At 44.5% G+C, this 19352-nt stretch overlaps 1 protein-coding gene and 1 long non-coding RNA gene across 2 annotated transcripts; both read right to left on the reverse strand.

Moving 5' to 3' along the window:
* Positions 1–6157: 6157 nt before the first annotated feature.
* LOC141161173 (uncharacterized) lies at positions 6158–9342 on the reverse strand. Its single transcript, XR_012250622.1, has 5 exons — positions 8983–9342; positions 6818–7205; positions 6479–6716; positions 6308–6384; positions 6158–6221 (listed from the first exon to the last, which is right to left on the reverse strand). It is a non-coding gene; the product is annotated as an uncharacterized lncRNA (long non-coding RNA).
* Positions 9343–10774: 1432 nt separating this feature from the next.
* On the reverse strand, positions 10775–19337 carry RNPS1 (RNA binding protein with serine rich domain 1). The gene is made up of 7 exons (XM_073648201.1): positions 19186–19337; positions 15996–16151; positions 15716–15910; positions 15213–15315; positions 14491–14644; positions 13424–13568; positions 10775–12254 (listed from the first exon to the last, which is right to left on the reverse strand). The coding sequence occupies exons 1-7, from the start codon at positions 19260–19262 to the stop codon at positions 12155–12157; spliced, it is 930 nt and encodes a 309-aa protein (XP_073504302.1). The 5' UTR covers positions 19263–19337; the 3' UTR covers positions 10775–12154.
* Positions 19338–19352: the final 15 nt, after the last annotated feature.

Raw genomic sequence — 19352 nt, forward strand, 5'->3', positions numbered from 1 at the left:
CCGGGACTCTCTGTTCAGGATATAGAATTCAGTCAAACAACATGAAAACGGAAGTTTGGTTTCCTACTTACAGCAAACATGGCTGCCGCTCTTGTCTCTGCTTCTATGGGGGGGAGACAAGTCTTGGTGTCATTTAAAATGGTCTCAAGAATGTGCACAAGATGTGTTTACAGAATTATTTCAGTACAAAAAGTGAAACTCATATATTATATAGAGTCATTACAGAGTGATCTATTTCACGTGTATATTTCTGTTAATGTTGATGGTTATGGCTTACAGCCAATGAAAACACATAAGTCATTATCTCAGTAAATTAGAATACTTTATAACAACAGCTTGAAAAATGATTTTAAAATCCGAAATGTTGGTCTACTGAAATGTATGTTCAGTAAATGCCCTCAATACTTGGTCGGGCTCCTTTTGCATCAATTACTGCATCAATGTGGCGTGGCATGGAGGCGATCAGCCTGTGGCACTGCTGAGGTGTTATGGAAGCCCAGGTGGCTTTGATAGCAGCCTTCAGCTCATCTGCATTGTTGGGTCTGGTGTCTCTCATCTTCCTCTTGACATACCCCATAGATTCTCTATAATAGATTCTCTATGGGGTTAAGGTCAGGCGAGTTTGCTGCCAATCAAGCACAGTGATACTGTTGTGTGTAAACCAGGTATTGGTACTTTTGGCAGTGTGGACAGGGGCCAAGTCCTGCTGGAGAATGACATTTCCATCTCCATAAAGCTTGTCGGCAGAGGGAAGCATGAAGTGCTCTAAAATGTCCTGGTAGACGGCTGCGCTGACTTTGGTCTTGATAAAACACAGTGGACCTACACCAGCAGATGACATGGCTCCCCAAACCATCACTGATTGTGGAAACTTCACAAGCACCTTGGATTGTAGCCTCTCCACTCTTCCTCCAGACTCTGGGACCTTGATTTGCAAATGAAAATTGGAGCTCTGGGACCTTGTGGAGTGTGTCAATGACTGCCTTCTGGACATCTGTCAAGTCAGCAGTCTTCCCTATGATTGTGGAGCCTACTGAAACCGACTAAGGGACCTTTTTAAAGGCTTAGGAAGCATTTGCAGGTGTTTTTTATTAATTATTTTAATTTACTGAGATAATGACTTTTGTGTTTTCATAGGCTGTAAGCCATAATCATAAACATACTAAGTTATGTGGCAAAACTCATTAAATGGTAGATATTGACTTTTTGGATTGCTACTTCCAATAGGTGAGATTACAATTCAAGTTCTCTTCCTCTCTAAAGAGACAATTTGCGCATTTAAATTCCTAGAGGAGCATTGCATGGCTGATAAGTCTCCTTACGCTGGATTGGCACTCTCCATAAGGAGAAATATTCCCTCTTAGATCTATCATGGACATACTGGGTTGCTTAACTCCACAGGCTCTGCCAGCTCTCTTGCATGCTGAAGAAACATCCAATACAGGAGGATCCCATGGCAGATCCCGTACACAACTGAGGTACAAATACTCTAGCCAGCTTTGGTCATTCTCTGTCTCTTTGCCCTCCCTTTCCTCTGAGGCATGATGTTCAGATGTTTTGCCCAGAGTTGAGGACCTCTCAGGAGAGATTCCACAGTCATGCTTAGACGAGGAACAGGACTCCAAACTGTCCTCTGAGGTCAATAGTCTAAAAATGGCCATCAAGAAGACCCTGAATGTCATGGATGTTGAATCCTCTTACTCCCAGGAGACCATTTCTTTTCGACACCCTCACCGAATTCCAAGAATTTTCCTTTTACAGCCTGATTTTGTCAACATTCTAAGGCATGAACAGGACAGGCATTTCACCAAAGCTAAATGTTTAGATGTCATGTATTTCTTTCTGGACAACGCACTAGGCCCTCCAATATCCCATCTGGCAAAGCATACAACTTTACCTGTGGCAGATGCAGCCTCCTTCCAGATGTTTGCAAAATTTTCCTATAAAGCCGTCAATTCGGCTTTCAGGCCAATGTTCGCTTTTTCCTGGGTTGGTAACATCATTCTGTCTGGTGCATTCATTGAGGATTTAGCAGACCTTATGCAGAAGCAGGCACGTGTATGTTTGAGGCCACCCTTGATGCTTTCAGGCACCTCATCTGCTCCTCGGCACTTTCCAGGGCAATCCTCTGCACCCATGCTGGAATACTGGTCTGTTGGCACAGCACCAAAAAAAAATCTCTGATTTCCCTTCCCTTTTAGAGGGTCTCGTCAGTTTGGTAAACAATTAGATGAAATCATCTCCGAAGTGACAGGTAAAAAGAGTAGCCATCTTTCTAAGAACAAGCACAGCTGCTCAGACCAAAATCAAGGACACATTTTCACTCCTCTCATCACTTCTCTAGCCCATGTTGTGGTTACAAGAGCCAGGAAGCTTAGGTACAGAAAGAGAGGCCTGTCTTTAAATTGTGCCACCTGGCATCTCACAAACAGACCTCAGAGGCCTTCTCAACCAAGTCCAAATGACTGGCTCCCATCCAAACAGGTCAGGTTGGGGGACTTCTTCTGTTCAAAGATGTCTGGCTCTCCCATGTTCAAGTTTCCTGGGTATGCAAGGTGGTTTTCAAGGGATACAAAGACAGTTTCTTCTGCACTACAGCTCCTATTGCTCCATCCGGAGAACAGTCCTTTTTTTGTGTAATCCAGGCTCTTGTCACAGAGTTCAATAGTGCCGGCTCCTCAATTGGAACATTACCAGGGTTTTTATTTAAAGCTTCTTGTGATATCCGAGGAGGACTGTTCAGTTTAGCCTGTCCTAGACCTCAAGTGGTTCAACTGCTATGTGCAGGTTCAACATTTGCGCATTGACATCGCTCAGGCCAGGATTTTTCACAAACGGAAAAATTCAGCACCCTCAAACAGCAATTTTCGCCGCAGAGACAAAAAAAACCTCAATCCGATACTGCGTGCAAGTCCTAAGTCCCTTGGTTTTATCCATGGAAGCCATCCCATATGCCCAATTTCACACTTACTCTCTTTAGTGAGCATGGTGGAATAGGTCAGAGGAGTTTGTAGATTTGAAGATGCGGCAGTCAAAGCAGTCTCTAGATAGATTAGAAGATGCTGCTTTCATTAACATCCCATTAGTTCCTTCAGTGGTAACTTCAGACTTCCTCACGCTCTCATGGACGGTTCCTCCTTCCACTTCAATGGTGAGTCGTCACAACAGATGCCAGTCTCCAAGACTAAGGCGGGGTTCTTCAATATCGAACAAAGGAATTTGTTCTCCTCAAAAGTATGTGCACCCGATCAGCGTACAAGAACTCCATACCATTCTCTTCTTCCTGAGGCACAGTACCCAGTCCTTATATCAGGTCACCTAGTCAGAGTCCAGACATACAACTCCACAGCATTCACTTATTTGCATCACCAAAATGGAACCTGGAGTACAATGGTTAAGCCGGAAACAGCCAAGATCCTTCAATATGCTGAAACACATGTCCCAGCCCTCTTGGTGGTTGACATCCCAGGAGTGGACTATTGGATGGCCCGACTCCTTTAGCAATGAACAATTCAACCCAGGAGACTGGTTGCTACACCTCAAGGTATTCGCCAAACTCCTCTCAGGATGGGAAGCGTCAGATGTCAAACTCATGACCTCCAGACTCAACCACAAATTGCCGAATTTCGTATCCAGATCCCAGGATCCCAAAGCTTTTGGAGTGAATGCTCTGGTCCTCCACTAGAGCTAGTTCAAGCTACCCTACACATCTACCCTTCCCTTCTTCTTCAAGAAGATCAAAGCAGAGGGCAACCAGTGAATCTCATTGTCCAAGGAGGGCGTGGTACATAGTAAAGTCAGCAAAATGTCCTCGTGTATTTACTACAGAGCCTGGAAGATTTACTTCTGTTAGAGTGAGGACTGTTTTCTCTATCCTTATTCTTTCAATTTTCCAGAATCGCTTGGACTTTAGCTAATAGTTTAAAGTCTCTTAAAGGTCAAATCTCAGCCCTTTCTATTTTATTTCAAGGCCTGCTGGACTTTAAGTCACTCATTCAGACGTTCTTACAAGGAGTGGCCCATGCTGCATCTTTTCTTATCTTCAACCTACTTCATATTTAATACATGATGACAATACCAAAATACTGCAGAATGCAGACACGTTCCTTTGCTACGAGGCAAAGGTAGCACTTTTGCAAAATTCAGATGAACAACCATTTACACACCTATCTTCCATGAGGGGGGTAGTTGCTTAGTGTTATAAGTTGTTACTTGTTCCAACTCCAACACCAGGCCTTGCACCCTTCTCCTATGGCCGTCTCCCTCTGTACTCATTTGCGTCGGGTTACTCTGGTAACTCGGGAAGCACCTCTGAGGTCTTCACCCACGGCTTTTCAAAGCTGGCTCAGGAACCCATGTGTGCTTCAATATTTAGAAAGCATAGTTTTCATCTACCACGTGTATTTCTGTTGGTTCAACTCCAAGCAAGTGTCTAATTATCTCCTCTGCCACTTCTGGCTTCCATTTTACTACCCGTATTTATTTCCAAGCTCAGTCCAGCTTACCTGAGTATTGTCCACAGCTACCATTCTGCATTCAAGATCTCAGATCACTAACATTTCACAACTGTTCTTAGTGTTTTTCACACTTTGGTCTCTGCTATCAAGGTAACAAACCTCTGTAATCACGTGAACAGCTTGCTAATAAATATCAGAAATGTAAGTGTGCACTGCTTCTTTGTAAGCAAGCTTTCAGTTTGCCAGTACATTTTTGCTATTTAAAGAAGGGGCAGATATATCATTGGTGCAACCTGTGCAGCTGAAAAAGGGCTTAAGAGGTAAGGACACAGTTTTCCTCCTCGAAAGCAGTAAGCAGCTACATATATACAGGGTGGGCCATTTATGTGGATACGCCTAAATTAAATGGGAATGATTGGTGATATCAACTTCCTGTTTGTGGCACATTAGTATATGGGAGAGGGAAAACTTTTCCAGATGGGTGGTGACCATGGCGGCCATTTTGGATCCAACTTTATTTTTTTCAGTGGGATGAGGGTCATGTGACACATCAAACTTATTGAGAATTTCATAAGAAAAACAATGGTGCGCTTGGTTTTAACGTAACTTTATTCTTTCATGAGATTTTTGCAAGTTTATGACCACTTATAAGTTCAAAGTGCTGCCCATTGTGTTGTTCTGTCAATGCAACCCTCTTCTCCCACTCTTGACACATTGATAGCAACACCGCAGGAGAAATGCCAGCACAGGCTTCCAGTATCTGGTGTTTCAGATGCTGCACATCTCGTATCTTGATGGTACGGTGTGGTATATGGGGTACAAAGATAGTGGGGCCACTCTTCATCAATGGAAACCTCAATGCCACTGGATATCTGAAATTGCTACATGATGATGTGTTGACCTCTTTATGCACTGAAGATGGCACGTTCCCTGAGTTTTTCCAACAAGATGGTCACCACCACATTATGGGTGTCAGGTCCGAGCATTCCTACATGAACAGTTTCCTGGAAAGTGGATTGGTCGTCGTGGGCCAGTTGAATGGCCACCAAGGTCTCTCGATCTGACCCCCTTAGACTTTTATCTTTGGGGTCAACTGAAGGCAATTATCAATGCTGTGAAGATACGAGATGTGCAGTATCTGAAACACCGGATACTGGAAGCCTGTGCTGGCATTTCTTCTGCAGTGTTGCTATCAGTGTGTCAAGAGTGGGAGAAGAGGGCGGCATTGACAATCCAACACAATGGGCAGCACTTTGAACACATTTTATAAGTGATTCAATGGAATGGTGGTTATGGCCTATATCTGCTGCAAGAGAGGACAACTACCACAGTTGTCTGACGTTTTCAAGATAAAAAATATATATAAAACAACTTGCGCTAGTGTATAGGGTATGTGGCAAGAAATAACAATGAAGATGTTAAAATTGTCCAATTTTATTAAATACGTAGGTTACAAGAAGTTAAAAATCATTATTTTAAAAGTTGGCTAGTAGGCTAAAAGCAATGGGAGGAGGGAAGATAGTCATGATGGGAGCCCTAGAAGTTTTTCCTGGTTGAGAGGCAGTTATGAGCTTCCTGGAGGGTCTTTTGATGACCAGGTCAGAGGGTCCCCCTCATATGGAGAAAAAGAAGGGAAATGTTTAGTGACAAGTTTTAGAGGTTGCCTTCTTATATTATTGAGATATCTAGTTACCTGATCTGAGGTGTAGGAGGGTTTTGGGGAAGGGGTCCGGTCAGGTGTGGGTTATCCACGTTCCAGTTAAACTGCAAGGGAATGAGAGTCGATTTTCCTTCAGTCACGGGAGGTCTTAGTTGCCTAGGGGAGGGGGAAGAAAAACGGGTTTTTGTACCTGTGTTGGTCGATTGTAGTTAGAAGGTTTGGATGCAGAGAAGGGGGGGCTTCCACTTGTGGAGTGAAGGCGATCACCTATATTTAGTGACAAAGGGAGTGGGAAAAAAGATTAATAGGAAATGGTGGTATTTTATAATGAGTACTGCTACAGAGCAGTGGTGGAATATACCTGTACAGGTCGAGTCACTTATTTGTTGCTGACTGGTGCTGTTTAGGAGGAGACCCACATTTAGTGGGTGCAAGGTGCTAAACACTGGTGGGTGTATTCGTGGACCCAGAGGAAGTTTAAGCAAATGGGTTCCTTGCTGGAGTGGAGCGAGGTAGAATTCCTGCAGCACTAGTAGCGGGTGGCTTGTCTTGGTTTTATAGAAGTAGGGGCAGTCCCCTGACCGCTGTTGCTTTAAATCCTTGCGTGGGTCAGAGAAAAGAAAATCACAGATTAATCACAGCGTGCACAGAACAGCCCAGGGAGCTGCATGTATTACAGCAAGTTGGCACAATGACTTACAGTTCATTTGCACTCTTCTTGTCAGTTGTGGACATCCAATGTCAGTGGACCTGTGTGGCTGCCGGTCCGTGTGGCAGAAGAAGCTTCCTCCGCTGTATGTATTTTCTTTGCTGTTTTTGTGTCGGACTGCCCTTCAGCAATAGTTGGTGCTTCCAGAATCATTCATACATTTGCTTTCCTAATCCTCACAGATCCAAGTACTGTCCTTTCCGCTACATTATCATACGTACTGCTCATCCTAACCTATGACTATCCTCAACAAATTCTCTCCTAATGTTAAGACGGCTCCTGCTTCTGCTACAGATCTTGACATGGAGTATGAGGTCAACCACATTCTGGGCTATAAGGTTCATGGAAATCTTTTCTACTTGATAGACTGGATACGGTCCTGAAAAGAGATCGTGGGTTAAAAAAAAAAATGATATTAATGTTCGTAGTAAATTTCATGCCAAGCATTTCTTGTTACAGACGCTTCTGGGAGGGATTTTAAAAGGGGGTGGCACTATTACCTGCCTCATCTCCAGCGCTGGGCCTTGATCCTTTCTCTTATTGCTGGTTCCCTCTGTACTAGTCCATGTCAGGTTACTCTGGTAAACCAGCAAACATCGATGAGGTCACCCATTTGTGCCTGAGATTTTAAAAATCACACTACCACCTGTGTCAGGAGTTTGTGTTTTCTTCCACTCCGTTCAGCTCCAGCCAGGTGTTTTTTCTGCTACTACTTACTTCTATTCTGCGAACGGTATTTATTTTCAAGCTCAGTCCAGCTTATCTTGGTATTGTTCACACCTATCATTCTGCAATCAAGACTGCAGATTACTAATGTCTCACAACTGTTCTTGTTATTTTTCTCTACTTAGTCTCTGCTATCAAGGTAATTCATCTCTGTAAACAAGGTACCAGTTTGCCAACACAGACTCTCTCTTAGTGTGTACCGAATCTCATTAAGCAAGTTACTAAATTGCCAATACATCTCTCCTATTCTGAGGTTGACTATATCCCTTCTGTAAGTTCTGGAGAGCATGTGCTTCGTTATTGCTCCTGTGTGAGTGCCGTCCGGCAGCATCTGGCGCTTCCATTTTTGCATATCCTGTTCCCCGATTTAGGTACTGGCCTTTCTGCTGAATCATCACCTTTGGTCTATGCCGTTTCCCTAGACCTACTCTCACAAAATCCACCTCAGCAGGTGAGCCCATAACATAAATGCATGCAGCTAAGACTTGTATAAGGCGCCAGTCCCATGGTTGTGTTGGGGACCATGCCAGCTTACAGCCTATTGGTCATACCCATACTATTAAATCAAGCCGGCTCCTCTGCACTATGTAAGTGCAGCCCACCAATATTACAAGGCCTGGCTCAATCCTGCAAAGATGAAAAATAAATGAGGTACTGGCTAATACTTTGGCCAAAATACACAAGCTCACAACCTGCCTCATGGGTCCTCATCATCTTGCAAGTCCCTGCACTAAAATAAAAAGTAATTCACTGGAAAGGACATTAACCCTTTCAAGTACTTGGACATAACTGTACATGCACTTGTGGAGGTGGCTCAGGAGCAGAGTTCCCTCCACATGCGGCTGTTACCAGCTATACTAAATAAACGTCATCTACCAGCTCACCATCTACATGCCGCCATCAGTCACTGACCGCAGCATTTAAATGACTTCAAAGCCGATGCGGGCACGCTGGCTCCCACCACAGCTCTGTTGGGAAAATGATGGGCATCAATGGGTAACTATGAATGCTGGGGTCAGCTAAGTGCTCCCATCACCATCATCTTGGTCCTCCAGCAATATGCAGAGATTCAAGAGACAGATTTTCACTTTATACTGCAATAGTACAGGATAAGCGATCAGATGGTTGCAGGGTCATGTCCCCTATGGGAACTTAAAGTTAAAAAAAAAAAGCTTTAAAATATATAAAAGTATACAAAACTTGAACCACCCCACTTTTCACTCATTAAAAAGAAATATATATGTGTTAAAGGAATTGCAATTTTTGAGGATAATAAAGTGGAATATGTCATATGTTGGCGCTATATAAAGATTATTATTTTGCCTCCACTTACCCCACAAAAAACAAACCCTCATACACCTGCACGGTCACGACTCCTCAGTATTCCCAGTGTGAGCGGGCAGGCACGTACATGTATTGGATTTACAAACCTGCAGTCACGTGCCGACTGGTCTCATCCGGCTTCTTACCATTCACTTCTTCTATTAAGAGTAGCCATATGCAGATGGAGTGGCTGCGGTTTTGTCCCAAGCCTGGACAGCCCCTATAAGAGTGCAGTGGCTCGGTGGGCAGGAATTAAGGCCAGCAAGTATTGTGCATAGGTTCCAATATCTGCACCCCAAGTCCTCTGCGCCATCAGCTGCTCTTGGAGATTCAAATGGATAAGGGGCTTATAGCATTAATTAGGACAAGGCAGACCACAACTCTACAGAGGTAACTTCTGCTTTGTGTTTTGCAAATAATGGATGTCTCAGCGGCCAAATCATCAGCAAATCAAAATTTATGGCGTCAGAATTTAAAAAAAAAAAAAAAAAAAAAAATATGAGTCACACTGTAAACCATTGCTGCACATACATTGCCGCCGCCTCCGTGCAAAAGTATCCAGCAGGCGATAAGTAATAAAGTGCTGCCCCCTAGTGACTACTCTGCTGTATAAAAGCGTGCTCTTCCTGCCCTTATCTGCCACAAGTTAAAAACTGCTCTTGGTGCAGATGACAAGAGTAATGTGTCTATGAACTGCCCTGAATCTTGGGCTCTGTAACAAGCTAGATACTCTTCTTGAATGTGCTATTACTGTTCAGCTTTCTGCCAGCATTATAGTTGCTGGGATTTCCTTTCACCACTTCTCTTTCCAACATTTTTCAATCCTTGTCCAATTACTTGCCTGCCTTGAACTGAACGCCCAATTCTGTTCTGCCTGTATGCAGTTTGACAAGCAGAGAAAAATAAACTCTCCCCTTTCTTCTAGAATTAGAGACCAGTCCCCAATCCCTGTAATTCATTGCAGCATTTTTGCTGCTAGAGCTGGATTACACATGTCTAGAGATGAGTGAACCCAAACTTAAGTTCTGGGTGCGTACTGGACACTAAGTGTCTGGTGCTAAACTCTGAACACGGACGTCTCCCGGAAGTCCGTTTTAATGTTCGGAGATTAGAGATGGAAAAAACTCTCTCTAGGTCCAAAATTCGGGTCTCCATTGTTTTCCACGAGGTTTGGGTAAAATTCTAGTTCCCGAACCAAACTTTGGACTAAAGTTCAGGTCAGGAACCAGAACCTGAACTTTCACAGGTCTACTCATCCCTACACATGACAAGACTCAGTTGACAGCAAGCTGGACAGTAGAGAGACACCTAGGCCCCAGAATTCTGGAATAAAAGTGCCTTTAAAATGTTCTGCGTAACACAAAGTTGTGCAAAAATTTACCGACTTGGCATTTTCACATCCACTGTGGCCAGATCCGCCAAAGTGGGGAGGATTTGGGTGGGACGGGGCATGATAAGCCCACCCAACAAATTCATTAAATGTTGTGGTGTACTGTACTCCAGAAATGTGAGCACATCAGTGACAAGATCGGCCTTATTAAGACTGGTGTACGAGACGCCATTCTTAGTAAAATCAAGCCCCCTCATGTCAGGGGCTTTTAAGTGATTTTTTTTCAGGCGCAAGATAACAATGTTACAAATAATTCTGCAAGTCTCTATCAAATAAGATCAAAATTGTCTGAGTGTACAGGGACCATTTAACTAGAATATCATTAGCAATCCACAATCATAGATTTTAGCATCATCCCATAAAATTAAATTTTCCTTTAACCAATCCAGTAATTTTCTAACGTTCAATCAGTGTCCAGCAGATGGCGGCGGCAGTTCTCCCGTATATCCATCATTACCCTGACATTACTAATATCATCTACCAGTGAGATAAGGAATGAAGTCTCCACAACATAAATTGTCCGTTTAATCCACAGCTTTTTTTTCAGTTTACAGATATGGAACAGACATAAAAAAATGCAATACTACAAAACAAAAAATAAAACATCGAATGTAAAAATGTCAACTGTACAGGTTGTACCTTCAGATATATTCTCCATCTGAAGGTTGGGACAAAACACAACTGGGAATATTAAACAGCTCCTGGCTACACCACATTGCACCCCATCGGGAACATTGGGGGATCCCTGTAAGTCACCATTGCATCATCATCTTTATCCTAAAATCATTACATTAAGGTCGTTCGATCCTTTATTAGGGCAAAATAACTGAAAGATGAAAACATGGCCGCCGGGTAAGGTCAGACATGCATTATATCAGCTGGTACAGTATGACCATGACACTAAAGGCAGGTAGTGACCCGAATATTGCATCACATAAAGCTGCATCTACAAGAAATGCAAAGAGGGTCATTTATAGAATCCCTCGATGGTTACGGGTTGGGGTCCAGAAATCTGGTTATCCGGAGCTCCACATGAAGGTCGCCAAAGACTGGAAACTTCTACAAGTATCTCTTTATAGCAGGATGAGTTTTGTTATCCTGACACTGCTCAAAATTCCCTGTAAAAATTGAAATACTACACACAAAAAAAAAAATTTCTTGCAGCCTGCAGCTACCACTAGAGGGAGCCCACCGCATACTGTTATTATTGAAGTCAATGTATAGATATGATCAGGAAAGGCTCCCTCTAGTGGTGGCTGTAGACTGTCACAGTTTTATCATTCAACTCTGCAGAAAAAAAAAAAAGATAAAATCACTAAACCCAAGTAAAACAAGTTGCGTAGTTAAAGGGGTCCTTTTCTATAACAGGGTATAACTTTCTAACAGACTGCAATGCTTTTGCAGAGTCCGGTGGTTTGTGGGAAGAGGTGGAGAGGTGTATAACTATTACCTGAACAAAGTCATAACTCATCCAAAACCCATTATAAGGCGGCACCCCGCTTACACAGGGTGCTCCTGTTGGGACAGGCTCCTGAAAAGTGATACAACCTTCTAAGTAGGGCCGGTATACCCCAATTAGGCTCATGCACCTATGGCGGATATTGGGAAGTCAAGTGGAGGGGGAGGATTACTTTTTTTTTTTTTTTTTTTAAATGAAAGGCATTAAAATATTGAATGATAAACTCAGGCAACTGTTCATTCTTACAATATGGTGACACTCTGCAACAAGTCCTTCATCACCATATTTTACAAGATGGCCACTACGGTCCGGCTACAGCCGTGGCGTCCCGTACAACAGTCCTCGATGTGGCTGTCAATAATCATGGTCAGCTTCTTTGTGTGTGGTGGCCTGGTGGACAGGGTGTTGTGACAGAGGGAAGATGGAGATTTCACCGTGATGAATTGGAGCTGGAGCGGCTGCGATGACGGCGGCGTGCAGGGGACCGAGAGCGTCGCCGGACAGGGGAGCGTCGGCGAGGGGAACGGGACCTGCGGACGGAACAGAGTGTTACCTGCTACATAGAAGGAAAAAAATACAAAATCTAAAAGGGGCTGTATGAAAGAAAAAAAAGGGTGCCCATGTCTGCAGAAACAGCGCCCCTCTTTTTCATTTGCCGCGTCCAGTATTACATCTCTGCTCTGATTTAAAGGGCTTTTACAGGTTTATTATTTTTTATTCCAAAAGTAGGAAAATGAGGCCAATTACTCCCTGCCAGTCCAGTGCATAAAATAAATAAAAATATATTATATTAAGATAGATAGATAGATAGAAGTGGCAGGGGTAAACAATGCTCAATTATTTTTTTAATAGTTCAAGTCTGTAGAGAAAAAAAACCAAGAAACTTAGAGAACCTTAAGGCTTGAGCTACACCCCGACTGACATGATGACATGCCCCTGCTTCAAAGTGAATGAGATCAGCGAGCTTGCATGTCGTTGTATCTTGAGGGTCTACATGCAGCCCCATTCACTTGCTGCGGTGTAGCAAGGGCACATCACGATCTTTGTACAATGCGTGTCGCGCAAGAGTTGCAATACCAGACACAACCAATGGACCAAAGTGGCGCTGTTTTGGTGGAGTGGGAGTTAAGGGGACGGAGCGACACTTTTTTTTTCTAGTTTCATGCAACCCCCTGTGTAGGAGTTTTGGTGACTTCAGCAAAGATTTGACATCAGCTCCCAATAACAATAGGACAGAGCGGTCAACCTTCAAGGGGATCGTCCAAGGAGGAGCTTGTTAAGGGAACTCTTCAGGCAAGTGTGACAGTGCTGTGCCTAAAGCAAGGCTTGAAGGAGCGGGACATGACAAAGACTCTTTTAGTGTCATATCCCATTCTTAAGACCCCCAGCCACAACATTATGACTTTTGCCAGGAGTGTTTCATTAGAGGAAAATGTCAGTGTGGGGTAAAGACCATGTTGTACAGAAATTAGAAGACACCAGATAACCAGTCCTATCACACAAAACGTAACAGTATAGGACAGGGAGGCGCAAGCAGCTGATACAGCCAGTGGTTAGGCAAAGCTGAAAGCGGCATTGGTGTGTGAGAGAATCCCTAAAAGTCATTAGATCGACTCCTGAAGTCATGGAGGTTAACAGGGAAAAAAGATGGAAAGAGAAACCTCAGACAGGAGAGTGCAGGTAACAGAATATGCACTACCTCCTCCTCATACGCGGGGGAGAGCGACGCCACATAGGGGGAGGGGGCAACATCCGACGTGGCGGGCTGAACCTTCGAGGCACCACCCGCATGGGCCGTGGGGTAAGTACTGCAGAAGCCGTGATCTCCTGGCCGTCAATCTGTCCTGAAAGTGACAAAATAACAGGTTAAGTCAATCCCTGGTGAACAGCTGTTGGCATCACCATGAACACAAGGCACAAACACCATCACATTGGTAGCTCTCCATACTGCCGCTTACCTACAGACCATCAGGTCTTCCTAGGACAGAGACGCTATGCTATGGATATTGCCTAGAATATACACTGTATGGACAAAAGTGTGTGCCCCCTCCACATTACACCTCCAGGACATTTTCTGACCTCCTACTCTCCACCCATAGACATTAATATGGAGTCGGCCCCTCTGCAGATATAACGGCTCCCGCTCTTCTGGGAAGGATTTCTACAAGATTTTGGAGGAATATGTGGGAATTTTTGCCCCTTCACCCAGAAGGTCTGACACTGATACTGGGGAGAGGCTGGGATCACAATCTCTGCTCTAGTTGAAATCAAAAGATGTTGGATGGTTTTGAGGTCCGGGCTCTGTGCAGCTGCTCATGTTCTCCCCTCTCCATGTCTGTATGAACCTTGTGCACAGTGATGGGGAACAGAAAAGGCGAACCCCAAACTGTTCCCACAAAGCTGGAAGCTACAATTCTCCACAATGTCTTGTGCTGAAGTATTAAGATTTCCCTTCACTGGCACTAAGGGGTCGAGGCTGACCCCTGATAACAGCCCATAGTATTATCCTCCTCCACCATCTGTACAGGGGGCAACGTCCTCCTGGAATCACCAAACCCAGACTCCTCCATCAGACGCAGATAAAGAAGTGTGATCCGTCACTGCACAGAACACGTCTCCTCCAGAGTCCAGTGGTGATGGGACAGGGCCAGAAGTTATACATCAGGGACAATGGGGCTGAATGAAAATCCTGAATTCATGAATTAAGATGCGTGCCCAGTACTTCTGTCCTATATTATAATATATCTCAATCACATCCCCCATTACCTCCATCCATGTGTTTCAAAGCTTTCTCAGCTTCATCTGAACCTTCAAATTCCACATATGCATAGCCCTTGTTGAGATGTGGGTGTGAATGGTTTATGGGCATGTCAATCATCTTAATCTTCCCATAGGTGGAAAAGATCTCCAGTATGTGGTCCTAGGAGGACAAAATGTAGAAGATTAGAGGTATAATTCAGGTGTGCTGGCTGGCGCGACCTGCTAGCACTGAGACCTTAGCCAAATTTGCTATAAAGCAGCACCAGATAACTAGAAGAGTCTCTGTCAGGGGAGAGGCAGTGCTGATGTGCCATCCATTGCAGGCCTGCCATGTATCCTGTACCTTTTCTACTAAGCAGAATATGACACATGAGTGACACATGCTGAACCTCTGTATTCACTAACCCTAAACATTAAATCTACCCTGCAATCCAAAACCCTGAACCTCACCGCACCACCCTTCCGAAAAGCTGACAACCTGCAACAACAAATGAGTAAGCAGCTTCTTCCCCATCAGTCCATGTTCTCCATGACGGGTCCGCTCTCCTTCTGCAGCATCTACCGATTACTGCACCTGCTTTTTCTAGCACTTTTCCATCTATTTCCCATGTAAGCTCTTTGGGCTTAACAACAAACAGAGGGGCCGGGTCACCATGTGGCGGCACAACCTGCTGCTGTCCAAGCAGAGATTCGGACTGTGAATGTGAGAAACCATAAAGTTAGCCAACCTTTGTAACGTTCCTGGTCAGCCTCCCAATGTGCACTTTGGTGGGCTTTGGACTTGGACTTCTCCTCTTTCTCTCTTTTTCATCACGTTTCGGCTGTTTTGATCTGTTATCAGAAAAATTAAAAAAGTTACAAATGTAGGTTCAATAACTGCTGCATGTTTGTTTTTTGCACCAACGTGCCCACGACAACACTTGTAGCTCAATCTTGTGTCAGTGAAGTGTATAGTCCTCTAAATCCACACAATGACCGTACTGCAGACCACAGGGCCCCTTGACAAAACTTCTTGTTTTGCAACTGAATGAATCCAATTCACATTCTGCATCAAAATCTACATACAAACCAGTATAACTAGTAGAACAATTATCAAACACAAAATCATGGTCCAACCATGACCCAGACGATCAAGTGTTGTCATGGGAACATTATGCATGAAAGATTTGGGCAGAAAGGGAGCAGAAAATATGTCTTGAAGCAAAACCAAACAATATTCGCCCCATCTTACTTGGAGCGGGAGCGCCGTCGATTATCATGGCGACGCCGGGAAGGACTTGGTGAACCGGAGGAGCTGCTGGAGCTGGAGCTTCGGGATGAGCTGGAGCTGCCTGACCGACTTGACGCGGAGGAAGAGCTTGATCCAGAGCTGGATCCGGAGCTGGAGCCAGAGGACGAACTGGATGATGAACTTGACCGAGAACGACTAAAGGAAAGGAGCAGAGGACACCGGTCAGTCAGTGACCGCATCGCTGAAGCATCAGAGGATCCGACACGAAGACGAGACGTACCTGCTGCTACTGCTGCCGCTGGACGCGCTGCGCCTCTTCCTAGTCTTGTCCCGTCCCCGGTCCTTTTCTCCTGCCTCCTTGTTGGGCGCCTTCTCCTTTGTTCGCTCTTTCACCCGGTCCTCAGAGCGTTCTTTACGTTTGCTAGGAGAAGGAGCCCTGGAAACCAAGCAAAAAAGAAGGAAATAGTACATGACTAGGTCTGAGCTCCTGGTCACTCCGCATTCATCTTGTCACTACACACTTGGCAATGAGCAGTGAACCTGACTGATTTGAGACAGGCTGGATTTTACCCCAACTGATAATCTGCTCCTAGGGAGATAAGTGTCTACAACAAGTCTTTGGCGCCGCTCATCACAAAAAGAAGCCACAAGTATTGATGCGCACAACAAATCCCAGCAGCCATAATTCTATATGGAAGTGCTGAGACAGGCGGCACTCATCCTCTGCTCACATCTGACTGGAGCGGGTAATATCAGTTCAGTGGACGCGTCAGGCGCCAAATATCATCAGGAGCCTGAAAAAGCCCTTTAAATTAATTCAGCAGGATAAAACGTGTAAAAAAAAAAAGATCATATTAACCCTTTACAAACTTTGACGTACAGACCAAAAGTTTGGACACACCTTCTCATTTAAAGATTTTCCTGTATTTTCATGACTTTGAAAATTGTACATTCACACTGAAGGCATCAAAACTATGCATTAACACATGTGGAATTATATACTTAACAAAAAAGTGTGAAACAACTGAAAATATGTCTTATATTCTAGGTTCTTCAAAGTAGCCACCTTTTGCTTTGATGACTGCTTTGCACACTCTTGGCATTCTCTTGATGAGCTTCAAGAGGTAGTCACCGGAAAATGTTTTCACTTCACAGGTGTGCCCTGTCAGGTTTAATAAGTGGGATTTCTTGCCTTATAAATGGGGTTGGGACCATCAGTTGTATTGTGCTGAAGTCAGGTGGATACACAGCTGATAGTCCTACTGAATAGACTGTTAGAATTTGTATTATGGCAAGAAAAAAAAGCAGCTAAGTAAAGAAAAACGAGTGGCCATCATTACTTTAAGAAATGAAGGTCAGTCAGTCCGAAAAATTGGGAAAACTTTGAAAGTGTCCCCAAGTGCAGTTGCAAAAACCACCAAGCGCTACAAAGAAACTGGCTCACATGAGGACCGCCCCAGGAAAGGAAGACCAAGAGTCACCTCTGCTTCTGAGGATAAGTTTATCCGAGTCACCAGCCTCAGAAATCACAGGTTAACAGCAGCTCAGATTAGAGACCAGGTCAATGCCACACAGAGTTCTAGCAGCAGACACATCTCTACAACAACTGTTAAGAGGAGACTTTGTGCAGCAGGCCTTCATGGTAAAATAGCTGCTAGGAAACCACTGCTAAGGACAGGCGACAAGCAGAAGAGACTTTTGTTTGGGCTAAAGAACACAAGGAATGGACATTAGACCAGTGGAAATCTGTGCTTTGGTCTGATGAGTCCAAATTTGAGATCTTTGGTTCCAACCACCGTGTCTTTGGGCGACGCAGAAAAGGTGAACGGATGGACTCTACATGCCTGGTTCCCACCGTGAAGCATGGAGGAGGAGGTGTGATGGTGTGGGGGCGCTTTGCTGGTGACACTGTTGGGGATTTATTCAAAATTGAAGGCATACTGAACCAGCATGGCTACCACAGCATCTTGCAGCGGCATGGAGCTGGACCGCAGAGTGAAGGCAAAAGGGCCAACAAGTGCTAAGCATCTCTGGGAACTCCTTCAAGATTGTTGGAAGACCATTTCCGGTGACTACCTCTTGAAGCTCATCAAGAGAATGCCAAGAGTGTGCAAAGCAGTCATCAAAGCAAAAGGTGGCTACTTTGAAGAACCTAGAATATAAGACATATTTTCAGTTGTTTCACACTTTTTTGTTAAGTATATAATTCCACATGTGTTAATTCATAGTTTTGATGCCTTCAGTGTGAATGTACAATTTTCAAAGTCATGAAAATACAGAAAAATCTTTAAATGAGAAAGTGTGTCCAAACTTTTGGTCTGTACTGTATCTATACGTATAAGGTTATCTCCCTTCCTTTGATGCAGGCTGCAGCGCTGAGCCCAGCACATGACAGCTGATTTAATCAGCTGTCATGTGTCTATAAAACTTGCGGCTGTTAACTTTTTAAATGCTGCTATCAATCACTGCCAGCATTTAACTCGAGTGCGCCGAAAGCGTGTCATAAGACTCGCCCATCGGCGTCCCTGTCACATGAATGCGGGACACCGATGGGTTTGCATAATAGCTGGGGGTCTTCTGCAGACCCCCATGCCAGTCATTGCAGATCAATAAAAATGTCAGCTCAGCGAGCAAAAAAGTAAGCCCCAGATCCCGAAAAATGGAGACGCTACGGGTCTTGGAAAATGGCAACTTTTTTTTCCCCCTTCTTACTAACTTTGAATGTTTTTTTCACCACTTAAATAAAAAAAAAAAAACTATACATGTTTGGGATCTGCAAACTCGCAATGACCTGGGGAAATATAATGGCAGGTCAGTATTAGCATTCAGTGAACGTGGTAAACAAAAACACATTTGTGGAATGGCACTATTTTTGCAATTCACCGCACTTGGAACTTTGTTCCCGTTTTCCAGTACACGATATGGTAAAACCAATGGTGTCATTCAAAAGTACAACTCGTCCCGCAAAAAAAAAAAAAAAAACAAGCCCTCAAACGGCTACAGGGACCAAAAAATAAAAAAATTATGGCTCCGAGAAGAAGGGAAGCAAAAAAACGAAAAAAACAGTAAAACCCAAGGTGGTGAAGGGGTTAACTCTCTTAAGACCTCTGCTTGCCGTCAGTGATAAAGTCTGATTCACAATGTCTCCCCGGCCGGCAGAGCTGAGGGTTTGTTACACTGTGTCAGTGTGGAGTGCTGCGGCAGGTCACATATAGTAAAAATGGCGTTAACCACGTATATATGTATGTCCTGGACGAGTGCTGCACTGGGAGCCGCCATCTTGCCCCCACCATACAAGGCCGAGGCCTCTCGCAGCCATAGGAACAGCCCCGTACACACAATCCGCCATCCGGGGGTAATACCGAGTCACAACCGAGGTCTCCGGCCGGCAGAGCCCGAATCATGTCCTCCCGGGGTGCTGGCAGAGCCGGTGCCGCAGGATGGAGGCGGATGGACACGGCGACACTTACATTTTCCCGGCCTTTCTCTGCTTCTCCCTCTTCAGCTCGGATAAGCCGTCGCGCTCTTTGTGACGCGGCGCCGCCATCCTACAGACTGAAAGTGTCCGGTCGCTCAGAAGATGACGTCACGACGTTAGAGGGCGAAGGGGGCGTGTCCTGTGCGGCAGGCGTTTTAA

This window comes from Phyllobates terribilis, unplaced genomic scaffold (genome assembly GCF_046119375.1).
Source record: "Phyllobates terribilis strain yellow unplaced genomic scaffold, ASM4611937v1 Scaffold_9__5_contigs__length_417890890, whole genome shotgun sequence".
NCBI classification, from domain to species: Eukaryota; Metazoa; Chordata; class Amphibia; order Anura; family Dendrobatidae; genus Phyllobates; species Phyllobates terribilis.